Below are 13121 nucleotides of genomic sequence, written 5' to 3' on the forward strand. Positions count from 1 at the left end.
TGCCCAGCCATGGGATGCCGAGGAGAGATGCTTGCCCCCTTGGGATAACTAAGACCCAGAGGCCTTGCTAAGTCCCAGAAGACAAGGACAGAGAAAAGACAAATAGAACATGCAAAGCACAAGGAAAGGAATAGCAGTCCATTTCCTCCACCCCTCGGCTCTAGACTACACGGTCGTTGAAGAGAGATGGCTCTGGTGGAAGAGGCAGGAGGCCTTCAAGCAGCTCTTAAACACCCTGTCCGGGTAGGCTTCATGCCTCAGCTAACAATTCCAGAAGAACAGTACTACAGGGCCATGGCAGGACCCAATGGGAACACTTAAAAATCTTGCGTACCACCCCAAAATGCTATGAAGGTTTTGAATTTTCCATATGCCAAGACTCCCAGAAAATTCTTGTTCTTGAGACCTGTGACAATGAATGGAACCGGGAGGAATAAAGAAAGACATCTTTCTTCTCCAAACATACACTCTTTGCCCTTCAAACCACTTGGACCTCAAACGAGAGAATTTCAGCCAGAAGGTATCCTTGGGAAGAAAAGAAATAGAAAAGCCAAAGGCAAAATGGGAAGAGAGAAAGTGACTCACACATATAGGGATACTGAAAGGTCTTTATTGCCCACTGGCCACCAGCAGTTTCCCAGCCACATGCTGGGCCCTCTAGGTCTCTCCAGCCCACTCTAAGGACCCATGAAATGCATCCGCAGTCCAGCTCTCTTTTTTCTCTCCTTCTGGGGGACCAAGTTACCCTCTGGGGCATACAACACAGCAGGAGGGCCTCGGGAAGAGGGGTAGGAGGACCAAGCAGCATTCTCTGTAGAGGAGGACAGGAAAGGAGACCCTCTTGGCACCCATTTACAGAGGGTTGTCCCTGAAGAGAAGGGCAGGTGGGAGAGGTTCCCTATTACTTAAGAGAAGGCACCAGTGGCAAAGAGCACAATGAAGAGAATGATGATAAAAACAATCACGCAGATAAGGACAATCATCTTCACATTCTTCCACCAGAATTTCCGAGCCACCTTCTGCGATGTCGTCTTGAAGTGCTCAGACTGTTGAGGAAAAGGCAGAGTGAGTGACCCAGTGGCTCCTCCCACTGGAACAAGAGTATAAGTACAAGTACAACCCACAGGCCAAACTTTCTTGTTTTTGTTTTTTTGAGATGGAGTCTTGCTCTGTTGCCCAGGCAGTGGTTCGATCTTGGCTCAGTGCAGCCTCCACCTCCTGGGTTCAAGTGATTCTCCTGCCTCAGCCTCCTGACTAGCTGGGATTACAGGTGCCCACCACCACACCCAGCTAACTTTTGTATTTTTAGTAGAGATGAGATTTCACATGTTGGCCAGGCTGGTCTTGAACTCCTGACCTCAAGTAATCCGCCCTCCTGGGGTGGGATTACAGGTGTGAGCCACTGTGCCCGGCCTACAAGCCAGACATCTGTTTGTTTGTTTGTTTGTTTTCTTGAGACAGAGTTTCACTCTGCTGCCCAGGCTGGAATGCAGTGGCGCAATCTCAGTTCACTGCAACCTCCACCTTCCGGGTTCAAGCGATTCTCCTGCCTCAGCCTCCTGAGTAGCTGGGATTACAGGCGTGCACCACCATGTCCAGCTAATTTTTGTATCTTTAGTAGAGATGGGGTTTCACCATGTTGGCCAGGCTGATCTTGAACTCTTGACCTCAGGTGATCCACCTGCTTTGGCCTCCCAAAGTGCTGGGATTACAGGCATGAGCCACGGCGCCTGGCCTTGTTTGTTGGTTTTTTGAGACAGGGTCTCGCTCTGTCGCCCAGTGCAGGCTGGAGTGCAGTGGCACAATCTTGGCTTACTGTAGCCTCCATCTCCAGGGCTCAAGCAATCCTCCCACTTCAGCCTCCCTAGTGCTGGGACTATAGGCACATGCCACCATGCCCAGCTCAAGCCATACATCTTAATAGTGACACTGTAAGCTGAGGTAGCAAACTGCTAAATAAAATATGCTTTGGCCAGGCACAGTGGCTCACACCTATAATCCCAGCACTTTGGGAGGCTGAGGCAGATGGATCTCCTGAGGTCAGGAGTTCATGACCAGCCTGGCCAACATTGTGAAACCCCCTCTCTACTAAAAATACAAAAAAATTAGCCAGGCATAGTGGTGGGCGCTTGGGAGGCTGAAGCAGGAGGATCACTTGAACCTGGGAGGCAGAGGTTGCAGTGAGCCAAGATCACACCAATGCACTCCAGCCTGGGCAACAGAGCAAGACTCCATCTCAAAAAAAAAAAAAATTGCTCTATCTTGCCTACCTTGACAAATGTACCTTCCTAAAAATCTGAAAGGCCAGGTTGAAATTTAGAATTCTCAGGATCCTAGGAGGTCTCCACCTAGATATGACTAGGGGTCCCCTTTCTCTTCTTACCCCTGCACTGTCATGCACACTGAGGGGTCCTTGACACCTGCTTACACCCAAGGGTACAACACTGGCAGCACAATCTGCCCTCCCAATCTGCCCTTGGGAGGGCAGATCCTGGGACTGAGGGATGCAGGCTCCAGGAGGGCACATCTCCCAGCTACAGGACTCCTTGCCCCATCGGGACTGCTGAGGCTGGAGGAGGGACCAGGACAGTACAGAGGGTTGGAAGTAAGGGAACTCCTCCTCCTCCATGCACTCTTCCCCATGCCCAGCAATTCGAGTTATAGACACTAAATTTCCTAGTGCTTGTCCAGGCATGGTGACTCAAGTCTGTAATCCCAGCACTTTGAGAGGCCAAGGTGGGTGGATCACCTGAGGTCAGGAGTTCGAGACCAGCCTAGCCAACATGGCAAAACTTCGTCTCTACTGAAAATACAAAAATTAGCCAGGTGTGGTGGTGCACACTGTAATCCCAGCTACTCAGGAGGCTGAGGCAAGAGAATCATTTGAACCCAGGAGGCGAAGGTTGAAGTGAGCCGAGATTGCACCACTCTAGCCTGGGCAACAGAGTGAGGCTCTATTAAAAAAAAAAAAAAAAAAATCCTGGGGCCGTGCTCCCCAAATTAAGCTACAATTAAGCTACAGAAACAGGCAATGAGCCCCAGGGAGACAAGGGAGCAATACCCAAGAGCCAAGAGTTCACACAGGACTAAGAAAGCCAGAGCCAGCTTCCCAGCTGGACACAAAACCTGAGGCTCCAGACTTTGCTCAACTTTGGAGTTACTTCCTCCCTGAAACAGCTGGCCGCAGCCCCTGGCTGGAGAGAGAGAAGAATGAGGTCTAGCAAGATGTGTGGGAGATATTATTTTAGCCTTCATCTAGCAGGGGACCCTGGGATCAAAGCATTTCTCTGCTCTTTCCTCCTTCTTTTTAAAGCCAACTCAGCAAGATACCAGCAATTTCCCACCCCTTGTCTAATAGCTCCTAGAGAAGGCTAGAGGCCACGGTGGGGGGGTTTCCTCAAAGCCAATACTTCTGCCCTGGGAAGGTCAGATCCAAATGATTGTCATGGGCAGGCTTCAAAGGGAAAACAAGTTTCCCGGGAGAGAAGCCTGAGAATGCATGGGCTGACTGAGCTATCGGTCTCAGAATATGCCTCTATGGGTGAGCTGCCACCTCAAGCCCCAGTCATGGGATCCATTCCCTGGGATCCATAACAATCTGTGGAGCAGAGCAGATTCAGAAGTGGAGACTCAGCTCACATCAGCTCCCAAACCAGGTGAAAGGCAACAGAAATGTTACACTTCTGACCCTCCTGTTCATTTTGCCCCACCAAAAAGAAATTCCCTCCCTTCCTCTTTTCCTCCAGCCTCCAGTGGGCTCCCTGTCTCACTGTGGCTTCCAGATCCTCTGTCTTGTTGCGGAGATGTTCCAAGTTTTCCCCTCGGGCCAGGATCCGCTCCACATTCTGGGTCATAATATTCTTAACTCCCTCCACCTCACTCTGCAGGTTCCGCACGCGATCATTTCCTCCACCTTCACTGGCTTCCTCCTGCACAGCAACACGGGGTTAATTAGACCAAGTGGTGGGGGAACTGGAGACTTGGCCTCAGAGGCCTGGGGAGGGTAAGGCCTCAGGCAGACTTCAGCTTTTTGTAAAATGCTTGAAATGTTTACAAAGAGAATGTTTTCATGTATTACTTGTGTAATCAAAAATAAATGCATTTGTAAGCCCCAGAAGGTAAGACGTGATGCTAAAGAGACTAGATCAAACTTCTTTCAGGATTGTTAGGACCCCTGACAAGGAAAAGCAGCGCATCACTAAATCCCTCCCCACTGCTTCCTTGCTCCCTAGAGAAGGCCATAGAATACAGCAGAGCCGGCATCTCACAATGTTCCCTTTCCAGGGCAGAGCCCACCACTATTTACAATTCCCGGAGCCACCCCTCTTTCCTGATTTCTCGGGATCCTCATTGAAAGTGTCTGTGCTGGCCAGCAAAACACCCTCACCCAGCCTGACCCATCTGCCCCTCTAAATAGCTGCTGGAGCATGGCCCTGGCCGCAATGCCATTGCTGCTGTGACCCAGAACAACAGGCAACCAAGTACCCCAGAAGGCGCCCACAGCCGTTGAGCCACACACTTCTGCTTTCCCTACCACTGGGCACCACGCACAGGCACCAAGCAACCACCTGCTTATGCAGACATTAAATAAAAATACCCGCCTGGGTGTTGGGGGAAATGGAGGACTAGTCCTCCCTGGCTGATGTCTCATCTCAGAGACTTCATGACAAGGTTTTTGAACAAGGAGAGAAAAACATTATTAAGCTCCTCCCTCCTTGACCTCCAAAAACAGGCCAGTGGCATGGGTCAGAACTAGCTTATCACAGAGAACCAACTTCTGGTTATCTTATAAACCCTTAGTTCTCTTCTTCATGTTAATGGAGAAAGGACACCCAAAGGACTCAGTGGACACACAAATCCTTTGTGTTTCTGTGTAGGGATAAAGTGAAAGGCCAGAGAGGAGAGCTCCTGCCGCTGGGCTGGAATCTGAACTGGAAACTGCCCAAGCACTGCCTGGTGGTGTCACAACACCCGCCTCGGGCTCCCTGGAGGAGGAAGGCACAACAACACTTTGCCTGGAATTCGGAGCCCCCATTGGCACTGGCACGGAAGCCCAGCTCCCCACCAGCACAGAGGTCAGGGGAGGGAGGAAGAAGGAATAGAAACACCTGCTAGGACGGTTCAGAGCTATTTGCAGCCAAGTTGTCAAAGAGGAGAGGCCACAGGCAGCACTGGCCCAGCCCTCTAACTTTGCCGCCAACTCTCCTCCCCCCCCACAGCCAACCCCCAGTCCCGAGCCCCTTCTGGCTCCTCTTTAAATCAGCCCTTTCCTAGTTTCCAGTTCGCTCACCATGTCTCAGAGCAGCCCGGGCCGATCAGCAGGTGAATTAGCCTAGTCGGCTTCCTCCCAGGGTGGCCGTCAGCTCACTTCCTGCTTGCTCCAGCTTTCAGCCTGCCCCCGCCCACCTCGCATCTCGAGTCGCTCCAGCCACACCTAACTCAGGTTTCCCCAGGTAGGCGGGCACTCTTCACTGTCCACCCAGTGGCTTCCCAAACAAGAGCTTAAGCTTAGAGTAATAGGGCTCTCAGATGTTAAAGGTCTTCTAACTTTTCAGGAATTAGAAAAGAAAGATCAAGCAGCCCTCCAAGGTTTCCTGAGGCTGGACCTCCTGATCTAGAAAGGGCAGCCATCTCTCTCTCTCTTTCTTTTTTTTTTTTTTTTTAATAGAGATGAGGTCTCACCATGTTGCCCAGGCTGGTCTCAAACTCCTGGGCTCAGACAATCCTCCCACCTCAACCTCCCAAAGTCCTAGGAGCCATGACGCCCCACCAGCCATCTCCTTTTAATGTCTTGAATATCTGACTCCAGTTTCTAGAGACAGAGATCAACCATGCCAGGCCTGGCTCACAGGGAAATAAAATGCAGTTATGAAAATTTCTTGCTGGATAACACTTGTTCTCAGGTCCCTCAGTGACAGAAAGCACTAAAACCCCTGAAGTCTGGAATACTGTGATCCTGGGCTCTGATTCAGAAAGCTCTGGGTTACTAGTTACAGGCCCCTGAGTGAACCTTTTCACCTCTGTGGAGTTTGCAGGTGCTGATGCTTAGCTCAGACAGTGCTGGTAAGAAGCAAAAAGAGGCTGGGCATGGTAGCTCACGCCTGTAATCCCAGTACTTTGGGAGGCCAAGGCAGGCAGATCACTTGAGGTCAGGAGTTCGAGACCAGCCTGGCCAACATGGCAAAACCCCGTCTCTACTAAAAATACAAAATAATTAGCCAGGCATGGTGGCAGGTGCCTGTAATCCCAGCTACTCAGGAGGCTGAGGCGGGAGAATCGCTTGAACCTGGGAGACAGAGATTGCAGTGAGCTAAGACTATGCCATTGCACTCCAGCCTGGGCAATAAGAGCAAGACTCTGTCTCAAAAAAAAAAAAAAGATAGCGTGTGCAGTGCACTGCCACTAGCACAGTGTCTGTAATGATGGCTCACCAAACCCCTCCTTCCCTTCCAGAGTTCAGCAATTCTGCATTTCCCTTCAGGGACCACCAGAGAGGTAATTGATCCCAGTCAGTGATCAGTGATCAGAAGACTGCCCTGGTGTACCAGAGCAGGGGCCCAAGGCAAAGGACTTTTCCACTAACCTGGCTCCAGGCCGGAGAAAATCTGTTCTTCCTTGACAGTGTTTATCAAGACAGAAGAACAATAACAGGGACATTCAGAAGGGAACGAACATTCTTGACCCATTCCAGAAGATATCAGTTCCAAGGAGGAAATGTCAACTTTTCCAACAAATACTTTTTTTGTTTGTTTATTTTGTTTTGTTTTCTTGAGATGGTCTCCTTCTGTCACCCAGGCTAGAGTCCAGTGGCATGATTGTAGCACACTGCAGCCTTGAACTCTGGGGCTACAGCGATCATCCTGCCTCAGCCTCCCCAGTAACTGAAACTACAGGTGCAAACCACCATGTCTGGCTAATTTATTTTAAAACTTTTCGTAGACATGGGGGTCTTACCATGTTGCCCAGGCTGGTCTCAAACTCCTGTTCTCAAGTAATCCTCCCTCCTCGGCTTCCCAAAGTGATGGGATCATAGGTGTGAGCCACCACATCCAGACACAAAACTTTTTTTTTTTTTTTTTGAGACGCTTCTCTCTTGTCACCCAGGCTGGAGTGCAATGGCGCTATCTCAGCTCACTGCAGCCTCTGCCTCCCAGGTTCAAGTGATTCTCCTGCTTCAGCCTCCCTAGTAGCTGGGACCACAGGTGCATGCCACCAGGCATGGCTAATTTTTTTTTGTATTTTTAGTAGAGACAGGGTCTTACCATGTTAGCCAGGGTGGTCTCGAACACCTAACCTCGGGTGATCTACCTGCCTCGGCCTCCCAAAGTGCTGGGATTACAGGCATGAGCCACCCGCCCAGCCACAAATACCTTTTTAAAGGCTTTAAATAAACTTTGGACACCTGTAGCTTTTTTGTTGTTGTTGTTTTTAGAGGCAGGGTCCCACTCTGCCATCCAGGTTAGAGTGCAGTACAGTGTGTTCAAGCTCACTGCAGTCTTGAACTCGTGGGCTCAAGCAATCTTCCCACCTCACCCTCCCCAGTCAGCTGGGACTACAGGCAAGGGCTACCATGTCCAGCTAATTTTTTTTTTTTTTTGGAGACAGTGTCTTGTTGTGTTGCCCAAACTGGTCTCAAACTCCAAACCTCAAGCGATTCTCCCACCTCAACCTCCCAAAGTGCTGGGATTATAGGCATAAACCACCACGCTCAGCAAATATTATATATAAGCCCGGGCAACATATCAAGACCCTGTCTCTATAAAAAAAATAAAACTGCTGGACGCAGTGGCTCACGCCTGTAATCCCAGCACATTGGGATGCTGAGGCAGTGGATCACCTGAGGTCAGGAGTTCGAGACCAGCCTGATCAACATGTCGAAACCCCATCTCTACTAAAAATACAAAATTTGCCGGGCATGGTGGCGCATGCCTGTAATCCCAGCTACTCAGGAGGCTGAGGCAGGAGAATTGCTTGAACCCTGGAAGCGGAGGTTGCAGTGAGCCGAGATTACACCCTTGCAATTCAGCCTGGGTGACAGAGTGAGACTCTGTCTCAAACAATAATAATAATAATGATGATGTAAAAAATAAAAATAAATAAAGTAAAATAAAAAAATAAAATTGGCTGGGCGTGGTGGCTCTCACCTGTAATCCCAGCACTTTGGGAGGCCAAGACGGGCAGATCACCTGAGGTCGGGAGTTCAAGACCAGCCCGACCAACATGGAGAAACCCTGTCTCTACTAAAAATACAAAATTAGCCAGGCATGGTGGCGCATGCCTGTAATCCTAGCTACTCGGAGGCTGAGGAAGGAGAATTGCTTGAACCCAGGAGGCAGAGGTTGCGGTGAGCCAAGATCGCACCATTGCACTCCAGCCTGGGCAACAAGAGTGAGACTCTGTCTCAAAATAAATAAATAAATAAATAAATAAATAAATAAATAATAAAATAAAATTAGCCAGGCATGGTGGTGCATGTCCATAGTCCTAGCTGCTTGGAGAGCTAGCACAGACGGATCACTTGAGCCCAGGGGTGTGAGACAGCAGTGAGCTATGATAGTGCCACTGCACTCCAGCCTGGGTGACAGAGCTAGACCCTGTCACTAAAAATGATAATAATAATAATTTTATATATTGATTATGTAGTGCAATAATGTTTGGCTATATTGAGTTAAATAAAGATTAATACAATTAATTTCTGCCAGGGATGGTGGCTCACGCCTGTAATCCCAGCACTTTGGGAGGCTGAGTTGGGCCGATCATGAGGTCAGGAGATCAAGACCAGCCTGGCCAACATGGTGAAACCTCGTCTCTACTAAAAATACAAAAATTAGCTGGACGTGATGGTGATTGCCTGTAATCCCAGCTACTAGGGAGGCTGAGGCAACGGAATCACTTGAACCCGGGAAGCAGAGGTTGCAGTGAGCCGAGATTGCACCACTGCACTCCAACCTGGGTGACAATCATAGTTCACTGTAGCTGGTTTCAAGCAATCCTCCTGCCTCAGCCTCCCAAAGTGTGGGCATTTCAGGCATGAGCCACTGCACCCAGCCCTGTTTCTCTTACTTTTAAAATTTGGCCAGTAGAAAAATGTAAATTGTGTGATTAGTAAAAAACGTTAAAATACATATTGTAATGTGGCTTATTGCTGGGCATGGTGGCTGATCCATACCTTAATATTTACATGACCTGGGACAAACTCGCATAACAACTGTAAGCCTCAGTTACCTCATCATCTGTGCTTAGCACTCAAAAAACTCAGTAGACCAGGTGCGGTGGCTCACACCTGTAATCTCAGCACTTTGGGAGGGTGAGGTGAGAGGATTGCTTGAGCCTGGGATTTCAGGACCAGCCTGAGCAACATAGTGAGACCCTGTCTTTTTCTTGTTGCTTTTTCTTTTTTTGAGAAGGAGTTTCACTCTTGTTGCCCAAGCTGGAGTGTAGTGATGCAGTCTCAGCTCACTGCAACCTCCGCCTCCTGGGTTCAAGTGATTCTTCTGCCTCAGCCTCCCAAGTAGCTGGGATTACAGGCCTGTGCCACTACGCTCAGCTAATTTTTATATTTTCAGTAGAGATAGGGTTTCACCATGTTGGGCAGGCTGGTCTCGAGCTCCTCACCTCAAGTGATCTGACCACCTCAGCCTTCCAAAGTGCTGGGATTACAGGTGTAAGCCACCACCCCAGCCTCAAACATTATATATATATAATATATATATAATATATATATAAACATTATTTAAATATACATTATATATAATATATATTATATATATAATATATATATAAACATTATTTATATATATATATATATATATATATATATTTTTTTTTTTTTCTGTAAAGTGACTTTGTAAGGAAAAACTGCTGAACTGCTAGGTCGTAGGAGTTGTAGCCCAAGAAGCAATGGACCAAATCCTGGTTTATTCTCGGTCGTGCCTCTCATATATACCTCCTCCTTTCCATGCCAGCCCCTTCCTCCCAGTTAATGCCAGCACGATCTCTTCCCTGGACAGTTCCAATTCCCTCTAAACTCACCTTTCTTTTCTCATCTACTCCTCTGTAACTGATTGCTATCTTCCCAAAACAGGTATTTAAGTATGCTCCACCCTGCCTCCAGGATAAAGCCCCAACTTCCTAGCAATTCCCTGTGTGATCAAAAGACTAGGGTGACATCTGACCTCCTACTCTTCTACACTACTACCCCTGGCTGTGCAGTTTCAGGCAAGTCATTTCATTTGCAAAATGGGATTAAGAATAGGCTGGGTGCGGTGGTTCATGCCTGTAATCCCAGTACTTTGGGAGGCTGAGGCTGGCAGATCTCTTGAGACTGAGAGTTAGAGACCAGCCTGGCCAATACTGCAAAACCCCGTCTCTACTGAAAATGTAAAGATTGGCTAGGCATGGTGACACACACCTGTAGTCCCAGCTACTTTGGGAGGCTGAGGTGGGAGGATTGCTTGAGCCTTGGAGGTGGAGGCTGCAGTGAGCTGAGATCGTGCCCTACTGCACTCCAATCTGGGTCACAGAGCCAGGGCCAGACCCCATCTCAAAACAAAACAAAAAAAAAAACAAAAAAAAAGGTGGGGCACAGTGGCCCACACCTGTAATCCCAGCACTTTGGGAGGCCAAGGCAGGTGGATCATCTGAGATCAGGAGTTCAAGACCAGCCTAGCCAACATGGTGAAACCTTGTCTCTACTTAATACAAAAAATTAGCTGGACGTGGTGGCACATTCCTCTAGTCCCAGCTACTTAGGAGGCTGAGGCAGGAGAATTGCTTGAACTGGGGAGGCGAAGGTTGCAGTGAGCCGAGATTGCGCCATTGCACTCCAGCCTGGGCAACAAGAGCAAAACCCCGTCTCAAAAAAACAAAAAAGAAAAAGAAAGAAAAAGAAAAAGGAGACTAATGGAGAAAACTGAATGAGAAACTAAGAGAAAGGGACTATTACCACCTGAAAAGGGAACCAAGCAAACTTTCAGGTATATAACCCTTGGCTTATATCCTAGTCTTCTGATTTATGCCTCAGTTGGGCAGTTTACTCCTATATCTCAGAGGAAAAAGGCTGGAGAACAAGGAAAAGGTACATTCAGGAGACTCAACCGAACCTGCTTCCTGAAGGATCATGAAGTTCTCACCACCGCCAAGGTTTATTTCTGTTTCCAAACCTTTTCTCTGTAGCCTGTTACACTGCTGGCCATCCCACCTGTCTCCTAATGTGCCCTTTTACTCTCTGATTGTGCCCCTAGAACCCAGAGATTCTGCCCTTGGCCATCTTTCTTTCTTTCTTTCTTTCTCTTTCTTTCTTTCTTTCTTTCTTTCTTTCTTTCTTTCTTTCTTTCTTTCTTTCTTTCTTTCTTTCTTTCTTTCTTTCTTTCCTTCCTTCCTTCCTTCCTTCCTTCCTTCCTTCCTTCCTTCCTTCCTTCCTTTCTTTTTCTTCCTTCCTTCCTTTCTTCCTTTTTTTCCTTTTTCCTTTTCCTTTCCTTCCTCTCCTTCCTTCCTTCCTTTCTTTCGACGGAGTCTCGCTCTGTCACCCAGGCTGGAGTGCAGTGGCACTATCTCGGCTCACTGCCACCTCCGCCTCCCAGGTTCAAGTGATTCTCCTGCCTCAGCCTCCTGAATAGCTGGGACTACAGGCACGTGCTACCACATCCGACTAATTTTTTGTATTTTTAGTAGAGACAGGGTTTCACCGTGTTAGCCAGGTTGGTCTTGATCTCCTGACCCCATGATCCGCCCGCCTCGGCCTCCCAAAGTGCTGTGATTACAGGCCCGAGCCACTGTGCCCGGCCCCTTGGTCATCTTCCGACTTCTAAAGAGAACCAGCTCCGTTTTAGAGCAGTGTTTCTCAGTGGGGTGATTTTGCCTCTCAGGTGTCATTTCACAATGTCTGGAGACATTTTGGGTTGTCACAGCTGCAGGTAGGGGTGCTACTAGTGTCTGGTGGGTTGAGGCCAAGGATGTTGCTAAAATATCCTACAATGCAAAGGACACCCTCTCACAAGAAAGAATCTGGACCAAAATGGCAATTGTTTTGAGGCGGAGAAAACCCTGGTCTCCCTATAGAGAAGTGCAGTGCCTCTACGGCTTCAATAGCCATTTGTGGACAATCCCCAAATTTATTATGTCTAGCCTGGGCCTCTCCCTCAACTACCAATGCTGCTTCTCCAATGCCCTGGACAGTTCACAGACATGTCCAACACCCAAACCAAACCCTTTATCTTTTCTCCACATTCCTCCTCCTGAGTGGGATCCCATTCTACCTGTTTTTCAAGCTAGGAACCACAAAGTATGCTCCACATGCAAGGTCATCACCAAGCCTTAGTTCATACTTTATTTATTTATTTATTTATTTATTTATTTATTTACAAGGGCACAAAAATCAGGCAGTTGGTTCATTCTTGGTCATGCCTCTCATATCCACCACCTCCTTGGTCCACCAGCTCCTGCCTCCTGGTTAATGCCAGCAGCATGATCTCCTCCCTGGACAATTCCAATCCCCTCTAAATTCACCTTTCTTTTCCCATCTATTCCTCTGTGGTTGATTGCTATCTTCCAGAAACACATATTGTATGCTCCATCCTGCCTCCAGGATAAAGCCCAGACTTCTTAGAATGGCATTCCAAGACTGTTCTCAACCTGCTTTTCTAAACTTCTCTCCCATTGGATTCACCTCCCAGCCCTCCAGTCAACCAAATTACATGTCCTTTCTCAAACATCGTACACCATCCCCCTTCTATATCTTTGCCTAAAGCCTTCACTCATCACTGCTTATGACAATTCTATTCACATTTAAGACATAGCCTCCATGAAGCTTTAGAGATTTCCCCACTGAAGCTAACTTGTTCCTGTTCTGATCTCCATCACATTTTATTTCTTTCAAAGAATCTTTCACACACTTTGTCATACATATTTGACCCCCTCCAACACTTTAAGTCCTATAAACGCAGGCAGGGACTGAGTCCTCACTTTGGTACCCTTTGTAGTATATGACATATGTCCTATACATGTAGGCAACTCACTAAAGTTTTCAGATATTGAACTGAGAAGTCTGAAAGAAAGCTTCTTTCTCCACAGTGCAGAGAAAGATGATTTTTGTTGGAAAGCATTTATTGAGAAATTTCTTT

The 13121-nt window shown here is 48.0% G+C and overlaps 1 protein-coding gene across 1 annotated transcript; it reads right to left on the reverse strand.

Moving 5' to 3' along the window:
• Window positions 1-590: 590 nt before the first annotated feature.
• VAMP8 (vesicle associated membrane protein 8) lies at window positions 591-5389 on the reverse strand. Its single transcript, XM_005575416.5, has 3 exons — window positions 5291-5389; window positions 3771-3929; window positions 591-1046 (listed from the first exon to the last, which is right to left on the reverse strand). The coding sequence occupies exons 1-3, from the start codon at window positions 5291-5293 to the stop codon at window positions 906-908; spliced, it is 303 nt and encodes a 100-aa protein (XP_005575473.1). The 5' UTR covers window positions 5294-5389; the 3' UTR covers window positions 591-905.
• Window positions 5390-13121: the final 7732 nt, after the last annotated feature.

The sequence above is a fragment of the Macaca fascicularis genome, chromosome 13 (assembly GCF_037993035.2).
Source record: "Macaca fascicularis isolate 582-1 chromosome 13, T2T-MFA8v1.1".
Lineage (NCBI taxonomy): Eukaryota > Metazoa > Chordata > Mammalia > Primates > Cercopithecidae > Macaca > Macaca fascicularis.

Bases quoted from the DNA above. Each gene is read 5' to 3' on its own strand.
- VAMP8 (XM_005575416.5), bottom strand. The intron at 1,047-3,770 runs GTGAGACAGGGA...TTTCCTCAACAG, and splicing joins CAGAGGATCTGGAAGCCACA to TCTGAGCACTTCAAGACGAC.